Source organism: Bos indicus, chromosome 21 (genome assembly GCF_029378745.1).
Source record: "Bos indicus isolate NIAB-ARS_2022 breed Sahiwal x Tharparkar chromosome 21, NIAB-ARS_B.indTharparkar_mat_pri_1.0, whole genome shotgun sequence".
Classification (NCBI taxonomy): domain Eukaryota; kingdom Metazoa; phylum Chordata; class Mammalia; order Artiodactyla; family Bovidae; genus Bos; species Bos indicus.
Window position 1 is genome coordinate 26,407,722 of NC_091780.1, and position 13,287 is coordinate 26,421,008.

General features: G+C 51.4%; 1 protein-coding gene across 3 annotated transcripts in view; it reads left to right on the top strand.

The window, feature by feature from the left end:
* Nucleotides 1-548: 548 nt before the first annotated feature.
* Nucleotides 549-13,287, top strand: part of FAH (fumarylacetoacetate hydrolase) — a 32,291-nt gene continuing 19,552 nt past the window's right edge. For all 3 annotated transcript variants that reach the window (XR_011562587.1, XM_019983824.2, XM_070775248.1), the window contains exons 1-5: nt 549-707; nt 4,321-4,431; nt 6,114-6,235; nt 6,752-6,801; nt 12,619-12,709. Coding sequence is in view for 2 of the 3 variants with exons in the window: in XM_019983824.2 (XP_019839383.1) it covers nt 627-707; nt 4,321-4,431; nt 6,114-6,235; nt 6,752-6,801; nt 12,619-12,709 (455 nt within the window). In the remaining variant the exon portion in view is untranslated. The remainder of the gene's footprint in view (nt 708-4,320; nt 4,432-6,113; nt 6,236-6,751; nt 6,802-12,618; nt 12,710-13,287) is intronic.

Consider the following 13,287-nt stretch of genomic DNA (forward strand, 5'->3'; position numbering starts at 1 on the left):
TGGGTGCGGGGAGTGCGGGATGAGGCTGAAGTCACCCGGGGCAGATCCTTAAATGCCAAGATGGGTGTTGCTCTCGGTAGGAACAAGGGCCCTGTCCCCGGCAGCTGGACCGAGGTCGGAGGGCCCTCAAAGAGGAAGCTGGGCTGCGCAGAGGTAAAGCTGTAGTGGGAGGGACAGGATGGATATTGAGGGGCTGGAATTTACTGAGGAACAGGCCTTGTGGAGGGGCGGGGCTCCAGGAGAGGCGGGGCCTGAGAAGGGGAGGTCTTGTGGTGGGCGGGGGCCCCGGGAGGGGCGTTCTCCTGGTGGGCGGGGCCCGGGAAGGCGCGGTCCCCCTTAGTGGGCGGGGCTCCGTGAGGGACGTCTCTTGTGGGAGGGGTCGAGAAGGGGGGCCCTTGGTGGGCGGGGCTTCGTGAGGGGCGTCTCTTGTGGGAGGGGATCGGGAAGGGGCGGAGCCCTCGAAAGGGGCGGGCCGGGCCCTGGTGTGTCACCGGGTCAGCTCTGGCGGGAGGCGGGGGGGTCTGAGGGGGCGGAGTCCGCAGGGGGCGTGGCCCTGCCTGCCAATCTCTGCGAGTCCTGTCCCGCAGGCCGCGCGCACACTGCCTCCCTGTTCCGTGCTCGCCAGCATGTCCTTCGTCCCGGTGGCCGAGGATTCTGACTTCCCCATCCACAACCTGCCCTACGGCGTCTTCTCCACCCGAGGCAACGTGAGCTGCAGCGCTCGCTTCCGGGCGCGGGGAGGGAGGGCGTCCCCTCCGCTCGGGACCCCCACCCTCCTGCCCCGCCCCTGGCCTCAGTCCAGCCTTGCCCCCTCTTGCCGGCACCCGACCGAGCTGGATGTGGGGCCCGGGTCGTCGCCCCTCGTGAAGACCCCCGGGGTCTCTTGGGCCCCATGAGCGGTGCCTCTCCTTCTCCTGGGAGGGGGCTGGAGGCTGGGGCTGATCGCCGAGCTGTTGGTTCCTGCTGTTGGTTCAGATCCCTCCTGGTAGCTTTCCAGATGTGAGTTGTTGAAACCGTCAGCCTGTTTCTGCACATTTGCAAGAAAATTAAATGCAAAATGAAACGAAGCATGGCTCTCCCTCTCAGGCAAGCAGAGCAAGTTATATTAAATATTATTATTACAGAGAAGTTGAAACGCAGTCATACTGCCTACTCCGAAGTCATTTCGCTCTGTTTTCTTCCCTGGAGACACCACATTATGGCGGGTTGTTCATCCTCCATGTTAGCCCCTAACCCTAGAAATATCCATTGAACCGGTATATTTAGTAACTCAGAGGAATGAATTCATTCACATAAGAGCCCTGGGATCCAAGAGGTTAATTTCTTTACCTCCAACTGGCTTTCTTTCAGCTTCTTGGGCTTCTTGGCAATCAAAAGAAGCCCTTTACGGGGTAGGGAAATGAAATTTCACTTAGTGTAGTCTGATGGGCAGAAAGAAAACTGTGGGGTTTATCATCAAATATACAAGAATTTCCGTGGGTGGGAAAAGCAGATTCCCTTGGATTTATTCATGGTATTTTTGGCTTAGCTTTCTGCTCCCAACTTTCATGGTAAGCTCCTGATTAGCTCTGAGAAGCCTCGAACTCCCAAACCTGCTTGCACCCAACAATGTTCAGGAACCATTTGCTAAACGGAGCCTGTGGCAGTTAGCACCTTCTGGAAAGTGGTTTCCTACCCCCATGACTGATCCTTGTCCCCATGTGCAGCAAAAGCTTGGATCTAGAAGAGTCAGCGTGTGGTTTCACAACTGCCAAGCCTGACTAGATTTCGCAAGGATGCCAAAGGTTAACAGTCCCCTGAAGGGCCTGAGGCATGTTAAACCTTAACCTGTGTTGGCCAAGCACACTCTGTTGGCCAGCCCTCCCTCTGCACTCCTCTGACATTCTGCTCTCAGCCAAGGGTCCGCACTTCTCCTCAGGGTGCACATCTGGAGGACAAATCGCATAGGCTGAAGCCTTTGCAAGAGGCAGGGGGCGTACTCTGACTTATCCCAGAGAACTCTAGAATGAATGCTCCTTAGAGTGTGGCCAGTGGCTTGCAGACTCCATACCCCAGCTGTTTTCATATTAGACTGTGCAAGGACAGCCACTGTACAGAGGTTCACTGCCTTCTGAAAAGAATGCTGAGGGTTGTGAGTTGGCTCCCTTGGCATTCCAGAAGGCTGAGGCCCTTCAAGTGGAACTGGCTGTGTTGAAGCTCTGGCTGCAGGCGCTGGACATTCCAGAGGTGGTGACCACCTCTCCAGACTGGTCAGGTCGCCAAGGCAGAGTCCTCCCTCTCCTCTATGCCAGAGGCCAACCATGCATCATTTGGGTGGAACAGTAGTGAACAAGGGTTCCCAGGTGGCGATAGTGGTAAAGAACCCTCCTGCCAATGCAGGAGATGTTAAGAGGCGTGGGTTTGATCTCTGGGTTGGGAAGATCCCTGGAGGAGGAAATGGCAACCCACTCCAGTATTCTTGACATATGTACACTACTAGTGGAAAGCTGTTGTATAGCATAGGAAGCTCAGCTTGGTGCCCTGTGATGACTTAGAGGGGTGGGATGGAGATATATGTACATACGGCTGATTCACTTTGCTGTATAGCAGAAGCTAAACAAAACTGTAGAGCAAGTATACTGCCATAAAAAAAAGAGAAGTCCCAACAATTAATGGAAGGACTCGCTATCTCGAGTCCTAGGGTCAGGGTTGGTCGGACACACGGGCTGCTTCTCACCTTTATTTGCAGCCGAGGAAGCAGGCAGCCACCCTTATGATTAGGTCTTGGCTGCTGCTAGTGGCCTCAGCTCCCTTCTTCCTCCAGCAGAGTGTGGGTGCCAGGGTCAGAGAAATGGCCCAAGGGTCTACCAGCAGATCAGCCTCTTCCCAGTTGGCCTGGGGCCTCAGGCCTGGGTAAGGGTGTGGTTCTGGTCTACACCTGTCCCAGGGGCTGACGTGCATGGAGAAATAACCATCTTCTCTTAGTCCCCGAAAATGAGCAGCCAGTGGAGATAAAGCCAGCCGTTAGCCCTACCTCTTAAACTCACTGGACATGAGATGGCAAAGCTGGTAGTTCAGGAGAACTGGAAGCTCAGCTTAGGACAAGCCCAGCTGGTTGAGTCTGTAGACATGCTCTCAGGTTCCTTCTTTGTTTGTTTGTTTGTTTGTTTTTTTAAAGCTTTACCAAGAGTCATACACTTTCTGTTTATTTATTTGGCTGTGCCAGATCTTAGTTGTGGCTCGTAGGATCTTCATTGTGTCATACGAGGTCTTCAGTTGCTGCACACTGGCATGTGGGCTCAGTATTTGTGGCATGTGGGCTTAGATGCTCCATGGCATGAGGGATCCTAGTTCCCTGTCTAGGGATCAAACCTATGTCCCCTGTGTTGCAAGGCAGATTCTTAACCACGGGACCACCAGGGAAGTCCTTCTTGAATTCCTCGTTGATAAACCAAGTTCAGCACTGTGAGGACAAAGGCCAGGCTTTGCCAAATACTTGAGACATCTTCATATTCAGGCTTGAAGCCTGGATCTGATGGTGCAGAAAGGAACTTCCCTTGAATGTTCTGAACAGTCTGGCTTCCTGCTTCCTCATGACCTGAACTCTGCTCTGATTGAGCCATAACAGAGTACATTAGCCCAAGCCCCTGACCCTCCTCTGTGCCTGGGACACTGTCTGCTCTGCTGTGCGGAGGAATTGCCCTAAGAAAAAGCCTAGGTTTAACCTAAGAAATAATCCAGTTGCCTGGTGAGGTGGTGAGCTCTCTGTCACCAGAGGCATTTAAGTGACACCTGAGAAACTTTGTTGGGGACTTGGCCTGGATAAGGGTCTTGGACTATGCAGGAAACAGATTCTTTCCTCTGTGTCCTCGAGGCAGAGATGGTGCCAGACTCTGCCCAGACAGAGATGACAAGGTCAATTTCAGCCCTCTGAGAGGCAAAAGCAGCTGGGGTATGGTGCTAAGGATCCAATTCCTCAGCCCCTCTCTACAGTGTGCATCCATGCATAGTCGTTTCAGTTGTGTTGGACTCTTTGCAACCCCATGATTGAGCCCCCCAGGTTTCTCTGTCCATGGGATTCTCCAGGCAAGAATACTGGAGTAGGTTGCCATGCCCTCCTCCAGGGGATCTTCCTGACCCGGCAGTAGAACCCAAGTCTCCTGTATCTGCTATATTGCAAGCAGATTCTTTATCCACTGAGCCACCTGGAAAGCCCTTCCTCTCCACAGAGGGTCATCTATAAAGCAGGGCCCTTGGGCTCTTAGATAGACAGATTTGCTGGGTAAGTGAGCCCAGCCTGGCCAACTGCTCCCAGTGATGACCGTGCCATCTTCCTTCCAGCCAAGACCGAGGATTGGCGTGGCCATTGGGGACCAGATCCTGGACCTCAGTGTCATCAAGCACCTCTTCACTGGGCCGATCCTCTCCGGACACCAGGATGTCTTCAATAAGGTAGAACATTGGGATGTGGCTTGCACTGGATCTCAGTGGCCATTTGTTGCAAATGCCACTAAGAAAATGGTCTTTACCTTCCATTTCTTTTCTTTTTAAAAATCTATTTAGCTGTGCCAGGTCTTAGATATGGCAGGCAGGATCTTTGTTGCATAATGGGGATCTAGTTCCCTGACCAGAGATCAAATCCAGGCCCCCTGTATTGGCAGTGTGTAGTCTTGGACCACCAGAGAGGTCCCTGCCTTGCATTTCTGACAGCGGTGGTGCCTTGAGATCTCAGGGATTTTCCTTGGATAGTCAGTAATTCAGTTGTGTCCAGCTCTTTTCAATCCCATGGACTATAGCTGGCCAGGCTCCTTTGTCCATGGGATTCTCCAGGCAAGAATACTGGAATGGGTTGCCATGCCATCCTACAGGGGATCTTCCTGGCCCAGGGATCAAACCTGGGTGTCCTGCGTTGCAGGTAGACTCCTTGGATAAGTTTGAGATTGTTATGAGATGGACAGTTTGGCAGGAGGCAGCCTTGGGACCCTGTAGGGTGAGTTCTGAGGTGAGATGACTGTCAGTCTCTCCACAGGCCTGGGCGCTCCCCAGTTGTCTCTGACGTGAAGCTCTCCAATCCTCATTTTAAGACGCTTGAGTCTCTGCTTGTTCCAGGCTAGTGCCGGGCCCTCTGAGGGAGGGAGCCAGGAGCTCCGCTCTCTAGGCTTAAATACAGCCTAGGAGGAATGAACAGCTGGCCTCAAGTGCCCTCTGTGTTGCCACCACTTTAGAAGTCAGCCTGAAGGACAAGCACATGGGCAATGGATGTGAATGTACTTCCCTGTGAACGGTCACATGCTCTTTTTAAAAGAATATTTATTTACTTATTTGCACAGGTCTTAGTTGCAGCACAGGGTATCTTTGTTGCTCTGTGTAGAGTCTTTGGAGCATGTGGGATCTAGTTCCCTGACCAGGGATCAAACTCAAGCCCCCTGCACTGGAAGTGCAGAATCTTAGCCACTGGAACACCAGGGAAGTCCCTGTCTAAGTGCTTTGATGTGCATCCTCTCCTTCCACGGAAGGAAGGTGATATTTATTGAGTACCTCCCTATGCGTCAGGAGTTTTACACATACCTCTCATTCAATGCTCACAATGACCCTCTGACATAGGACTGGCATCCTCATTAGATTTGATGAGGGTCTAACTTGAAACAAGACACAATTTTCCCAGGTCACATGGCTGCAAGGATTGGAGCCAGGACTGGAACTCTGGCCTTGAAAATCCACAAGTGCTTTTTAGGCTGCACCTCAGTGGCTCAGAAACCTCTTCTTAGCTTATGTGAAGGGAGTTGGTGCAAGACCCCTGCAGACTTAAGGCCTCCGCTGGAGGAACGGGCCATTTTCATTGCAGGCTGGGCCGAGCTTAACGGGGCAGCCATTCCAGAAAGCAGCTCTTGGGCTTAGCCAATTGCCTATAAGGCCATGTGGGGATGAAACCCCAATAGGAACAATGACACATCTCCTCCACTTGATGAACAAATGATGGAACTAAGAACTAAAGTCCTGAGGATTTGAATGAACTGGAGATAAGTGACAGGGGCCCCAGAGAGCTGCTAGGCTGGCTCCTGTCAACAGGAGGGGTAGCGCAAGGTGCTTTCGCACCGGTGATCTCCTTTTCTTCTTCCCCATCTTGGTCCTAGCCAACTCTCAACAGCTTCATGGGCCTGGGTCAGGCTGCCTGGAAGGAGGCTAGAGCATTCTTGCAGAATCTGCTGTCTGCCAGCCAAGCCAGGCTCAGAGATGACGTGGAGCTTCGGCAGCGGTGAGGAGTCCGTGGTCCTTGGTGGGCAGGGATGAGGAGATCTGCCTGGGCAGAGGGGGACAGTGTGGTCATCAGGGACATTCTGAGTCATGGCCTGGCTGCTTTGGCCTCATCTGGCTCCCACCTGGGGTACATTTTGGTGGGAAGGCTCTGGGCCAACAGGAATTACTTCTCTGGCTGGACTGGGGTGTCCAGGCTATGTCTGGCCCCCCGCCCCCCACCCCCGGCCCCCTCCCTTTTCACTCAGCTATTCCTCATCAGCATCATCCGTGTGCTTGTCTGGTCTCTAAACTAGGGGAAGTTTGGTTTGTTTCCTAGAGTGGAACATAGAAGCAGGAGGGAGGCACCTTGCCTTTAGCGGGTGGACGTCCATCCTGGTGAGGCGCCAGGCCTGCCTGGAAGTGCTCGCTGCAGAGCATGAGCAGGGTTTGATCCAGGCTGAGTCTGTGGATGGCCAGAGCAGGGACCCTGCTTTGCTGCATGCTTGACCTTGATGCCCCTTCTTTGGTGTTTCAGTGCCTTCACATCCCAGGCTTCCGCTACGATGTATCTTCCGGCCACCATAGGTGAGTCTAGTCTCTTTAACAGGATGTGTTTGGAGCAGCTGCCTGCCCAGGGCCCTGTCCCTGCTTCCAGTGGGGAAGGTCACGGAGGAGGGACTCTGGGGCTGTCAGCGCCTCCCCATCAGGGACCCAGGCCCAGCGTTGACCCAGGCGTCTCTAAAAGCCAGCACTTTCACCAAGGGTAGTTGCTCACTGCTTAGATTTGTAGCTGGCTCCCTGGCTCCCTGGCTCCCTGTGTGTGCAGGAACTCACTCTCCTTTCCCAAAGGGCTGTGGTGGGGGTGCTCAGAGCTCAGTCCATGAGTCAGCAGCTTTGAGGAGAGAGGCCGGAGGGTCCTGGAGGGCCCCAGGTTGAGCCGTGTGTTGGATGTCTGATTGGAGTTTCAGTCTGAAATTTGCAGTTGTCCAGGGACTTTCCTGGGGGTCCAGTGGCTAGGAGTCCATGCTCCCAATGCAGGGGGCCCAGGTTCCATCCCTGATCAAGGAACTAGGTCCCACATGCCATAAGACCAGGCACAGCCAAATAAATTATATATATATGATGCTGCTGCTGCTGCTGCTGATACTTAGTCATGTCTGACTCTACAGGCTCCTCTGTCTGTGGAATTCTCCAGGCCAGAATACCGGAGTGGGTTGCCAATTCCTCTTCCAGGGGATCTTCCTGACCCAGGGATCAAACCTGCATCTCCTATACTGCGGGCAGATTCTTTACCCACTGAGCCATTCTGGAGAATTCCTACACATACACACACACACACACACACACACACACACACACACACACACACACACATAAAAGTACAGTTGTCCAAACCCTCTTGGCCCGATCAGGCAGAGGGCTGAGCCCTTCCTCCTTGTCCACCAGCCCAGGGGGTGGGCACCTGCCTGCTGTGTCAGCCTGGGCTCCTGGGTGCTGAGAGGCCAGGTGGTCCTGCCAGTCCTTCTGGGAAGATGTGACTTCTGCCTCTGCCCTCGTTTCTGTGGGCCACATCCTGGAGCAGCACCCCAAGGCCTGCCTTGAAGATAATCTTCCAGAAGACAGGCGCACACGGGTTCAGTATATTTGCTGCCCCTCATCTAAGGGTTTGAGGATGAAAGGCAGTTGAGCTGCTGTGCTCAGAAGCTCATAGCTCAAACCTGAGTGGAGTGAGAATGGAATTGTTTCCCTTCTAATCATCACCCCTGGGCTCCCTGCTTCTCCTCCCATACCCCCTTCATGTCCTTTCTCTTGGTTCTTTTCTTTTTCGACTTCTTTCTAAATGCTCCGCCTTTGCAGCAGCTTTCCTGAGGTGTGATTTACACAGCCCACAATTCTCCCATTGTCAGTGTGCAGTTTAATGAGTTTTAGACAATATATACCGCTGTGCAGTCATTCCCACCATCACATTGGAAAACACTCAGTCAGCACAAAGCCTCTGTTTGTAGTCGGTCCCTGCTGTCCCTCCAGGCAACCATGGCCTGTCCCCAGTTTTACCTCTAGTAATTTCATATAAATAGCATTACCCCATATGCAGGTCTACTGTGTCTATCTCAGCTGGTATTCACCCTCATTATTCTTCCCCTCTTATTATTTTTTCATAACGTGTATTCTTTTATTAAATGAAAATCAGAGACTTCCCAGGTTGTTCAGTGCTTAGGACTTGACGCTTCCAATGCAGGGGGCACGGGTTCGATCCCTGGTCAGGGAACTAGAATCTCACATGCATGTGGCGCACACCCACATAGAACAAACCACTCAGCTTTGTAGTCTAAGAGGTCTTTAAAAAAATGTTCTAAAATTGTGGTAAAATACACATTATACAACGTTTACCATCTTCATGATTTTTAAGTGTATCACTGGTATCCAGTACATGACATTGTCCCCCATATTATTTTTAGCTTTTTGGAACAGGAGGTCCTGCCCGCTAAACTGGGCTGCGAGCACCACTGGCTGGGGTGTGGAGTGAGTGGGTGAGTGGCTGGGGTTCTTCCTCTCTCACTGTCTTATAGCCTGGCCTGGACACCATCTTTTCCCATCCTTTTTAAGTGATCATGAAATGGACTTTGTGTATAGATACTGAAAACCAACAAGGAAGTAGAAGCTGTTAATTTTCTTTGGCAGGAATGCTCTGAAATGTGTGCTGGTTCTACCCTGGGTTCCTACCTGGGCAGGTCTTACTGCAAAATTCAGCACCGTGTTGTTCTAAAGTAAATGCTGGAGCGACATACACTTCTACGCTTTATAGTGTGTCAGACAAGTTTTTATAATTGTTTGGAAAGACTATGATTTAAAAAAAGATTCAGTCTTTGAGTCTGCCTGGATTCTCTCAAAGGAGAAATTGAAAGTGGAATAACCATGGCAGCAGTGACTCCCAGTGGGGGAAGGGAAGGGATTTTATTTAGGGCCTGCTATGTGCCAGGCATGGGCTTCCCTGATGGCTCAGTGGTCAAGACTTTGCCTGGGTTGGGAAGATCCTCTGGAGAAGGAAATGGCAACCCACTCCGGTATTCTTGCCTGGAGAATCTCATGGAAAGAGGAGCCTGGTGTGCTGTAGTCGATGGGGTTGCAAAGAGTTGGACGTGACTGAGCACAGCAAGAGCAACATTGTGCCAAGCACTATGATAAGATATATTATATAGATGTATTATTTCCTTTACTGTATCGATGTGCCTGTGATTGGCATCATTACTCCCAATGGAGAAACTGAGTTCTAAAGCATCAAAGGGACTATCTCAAGGCCACACATAGCCAAGAAACAGCAGAATCAGAATTCACAGGGAGGTTTGGGCATGTTGTCTACTGTGTGGGCCTTGCTTATCTGTGAACTAACAATAGAATGATCTACCTGAAGGCATCGTTTTAAAGCAGGTTCCTTCTGGCCCTGAGACCTATGATTTTATGAAATAAAAGGCACTTATTTCCATGTTTCTGTTACTAAGAGAAGAGCTATAATGTGGAGTTTTGTTTTTCTGTAAGTGATTTTCTGTGTCCCACATGCTTTCCATCATGCAAGAGAATTCCACATGTCCAGCGACAAATGGTAGGAACCCAGCCAGGCTTCCCCAGGGAGGGAGGAGGACAGGCAGGAGCCCAGGACCCCCTCCCTGACTCAGGTGGGCGCAGTCCAGCCACTTTTCATTTTTAAGATCCCAGATTATTTTTTTCCCCCAAAGACCTCTTCTTTAAAAATAATTTTTTTGTTAATTTTTGGCCACACATGTGGGATCTTAGTTCCCTGACCAGGGTTTGAACCTGTACCCAGTGCACCCCCTGCATTGGGGGCACGGAGTCTTAACCACTGGACTGCCAGGGAAGTCCCCCAAAGACCCCTTCTTGATTTGTGGATGCAACATCCTTTTTTATTAGATATATTAAAGGATTCTTCTTTTTTTTTTCCTGCCCCGTCATAAGGCATATGGGATCTTAGTTCCCTGGCCAGGGATCAAACCTGCACCCCCTGCATTGGAAGCATGGAGTCTTAACCATTGGACCACCAGGGAGGTCCCCTAAAGGATGCTTCTTTTTCAGTCTCCTTCTGGTGTCTCTATTAATCCTGCTTCCTCTCTTTCATTTCTTTTGTGAGTTGAATTAGTACCTCTCTCATGGTGAGGATTCTTCCGGATGTTTGATGAGTCTGGGTTTTTTTGTGCTCATCTCTTTTGGGGTTGCACTGGGTCTTCTTTGCAACATGCAGGCTTAGTTGCCCTGTAGCATGTGAGATCTTAGTTCTTTGACCAAGGATTGAACCCACATCCTCTGCATTGGAAGGCAAATTCTTAACCACTGGACCACCAGGGAAGTCCCTTGTGCTCATCTTTATTTGGTTAGGAAACTCTCCTCCGTCAGGTGCTGGTGAATGCAGCTCTTCCTATAACCAGCCCCAAGGAAAGGGGCGTGGTCTACTTCTGATGTGGAGCTCTGGTTTTGTTTTGTGGTTGTGGGGAGACTGCCCTGCTTCTCCCTAGGGCTGAAGTCTCTTGGGGCATGACCTCGGCTCCCTGGACCCACCCTTTAGCCCAGGCACAGTCTCCTGCTATTGGCTGCTTGGGCGAAGCTGGGTAAAGATGGGGATGGCCAGCAGGGACTCAATCCCAGGCAGTCTCTTCAGCCCCACCCTGCCTTCCCATCTCTCTGGCAGCCGCTGGATTTTGGCTCACTGCTTGACTTCCAGGATCCCTTACGATTTCCAGTTGGCCAGTGGTGCCTTCTTGTTATGGATTTATGCTTCTAACAAATATCTCAGCTGTTCTGTCTGTGCTTTGGGACTGAAGATGGAAAGCAGCCATGAAAGCTCAGGGTTCCCCTGCTCTAACAGACCCTCGTAGACTTTTCTCTCTTCTCATCCTTCATCAGGTGGCTCAGTGGTAAAGGATCTGCCTGCAATGCAGGAGACTCAGGAGACCTGGGTTCGATCCCTGGGTCAGGAAGATCTCCTGGAGGAGGAAATGGTAACCCACTCCAGTATTCTTTCCTGGAAAATCCCATGGGCAGAGGAGCCTGGCAGGCTACAGTCCGTGGGGTCGTAAAGGAGTCGGACACGACTGAGTGACTAAGCACACACTAAGCATGCATCCCTCACCACTGCCTTTTCTAGTCTAGGCTGTTGGTACTGGCCCTGTCCAACTTTTTATTTATCTACTAGAAATAAATTTTTTTTTGAAGAGAGGTTGTGGAGGATAAACAGGCAAACTGCCCCGACTTACTATTTGTGCATATTTGAGCAGTGCCCTGTCTATGGGAGCCTGTGCCTATAGCGTGCAGCCCACCTCGTCTGCTCCAGTCTTCATCACCAGGCCCCACTGAGGCCTTGCTCTTGGCACTACGTGTGTGTTAGTTGCTCAGTCATGTCCAACTTTGCGACCCCAATAGACTGCAGCCCAGCAGGCTCCTCTGTCCATTGGATTCTCCAGGCAAGAATACTGGAGTGGGTTGCCATTCCCTTCTCTAGGAGATCTTCTTGATCCAGGGATTGAACCTGGGTCTCCTGCATTGCAGGCGGGTTCTTTACTATCTGAGCCACCAAGGAAGCCCCTTTGTTCTTGTCACTGAGAGAGAGTCAAACAAAATGCGGCCTGGGCTAGGCTGCTCTGAAATGACTTCAGTCTTGCAGAGGGATAAGACCTGCACACACATGACTGGGGCACAAGTGGGACATGGAACCCTCCGGCCGGGAGAAGGGCTGGCTTGGATGCTGAGTGGTCTTGGAGGAGGGGTGATCCAGCTAGGGAGAGTGGGTGTGGCTTCATGCTCTAGGGGGCGGGGCCTAAACTGAGCTGCCAGGATCTGGACAGGCAGACACGAGGAAGACGCCAGTCCCCCCAGGGGTAGTCACAGCTTGAGCAAAGGCCTGGTAAACAGAGCTGGTGGGTGGGAGGGGTATCAGCTATTCATTCGCAAATTTCATTGTTTCAGGAAATCTATTTTATTTTTATTATTATCTTTACAAATTTAAGCACTTATTTTTTATTATTAACTTGGAACTATTTTTGATACCCTTTATTTATTTATTATTATTAGGCCATGAAGTGCTGGTTATAGGATCTTAGTTCCTGGACCAGGGATCAAACCCGTGCCCCTGCAGTGGGAAGCTTGAAGTCTTAACCACTGGACCTCCAGGGAAATCCCCTAATTTGTTTCTGATTTTTCAATTGGGAGTTCTCAAAACAAATTTTCTGTGGTGTGAATAGCTTTTGGATGTTCCAGTGTTGCCGGGCATGCGCCTCCAACCCCTGTTGGCTAGCCTTCCTGGCTCAACCGCCCGGACCCTGACCCTTGGAAGCGGCCCTTCCCCGTCCTTCAGCATCCAGGTTGCTGACAGCATCTCCGTCCTTTCCCCTGCAGGTGACTACACGGACTTCTATTCCTCTCGGCATCATGCCACCAATGTCGGGGTTATGTTCAGGGGCAAGGAGAATGCACTGATGCCAAACTGGTATGTCCTGTACCCTGGTGTGGCTGAGCTCCAAGTCTGTCTTTCTGTGTCCAGCAGCCTGTGGTTCTGGGAGCCGCCAGGTCCTCTCAGGTTAAAGGAACCAGGGAGGAAAGCCCACAAGGGTCATGACATCACCACATCTGGAAACAGTGACCCCAGCTTCTGGTTCTCCTCTCGGCTCAGCCCTGGACCTGCTGTGGAATCGCGGGGCAGTCCCTTGAGGCTTGATCTAGAGAACATGGGTTGGAATTAGATACTGAGTCACCAACATCCTTCCAGCTCCTTTGATTTGTAAGCTGTGAATTATAGTTCTATTGGTGAATTCTAGTGCTGGTTCCTCTGGGAGGCTCTAGGGGAAGAATCCATTTCCTTATCTATTCTGGCTTCCAGAGACTGCTTGCACTGCTTAGCTTGGGACCCCTTCCTCAGATGACTGCAGCCTCTCGGTTCCATCTGCAACAGTGCTAATTCCTCCTTTGACCTTCTTCCCTTTATAAGGATCCTTCCAGGTGGCTCAGTGGTAAAGAACCCACCTGCCAATGTAGGAGACATAAGAGACTCAGGTTCAATCCCTGGGC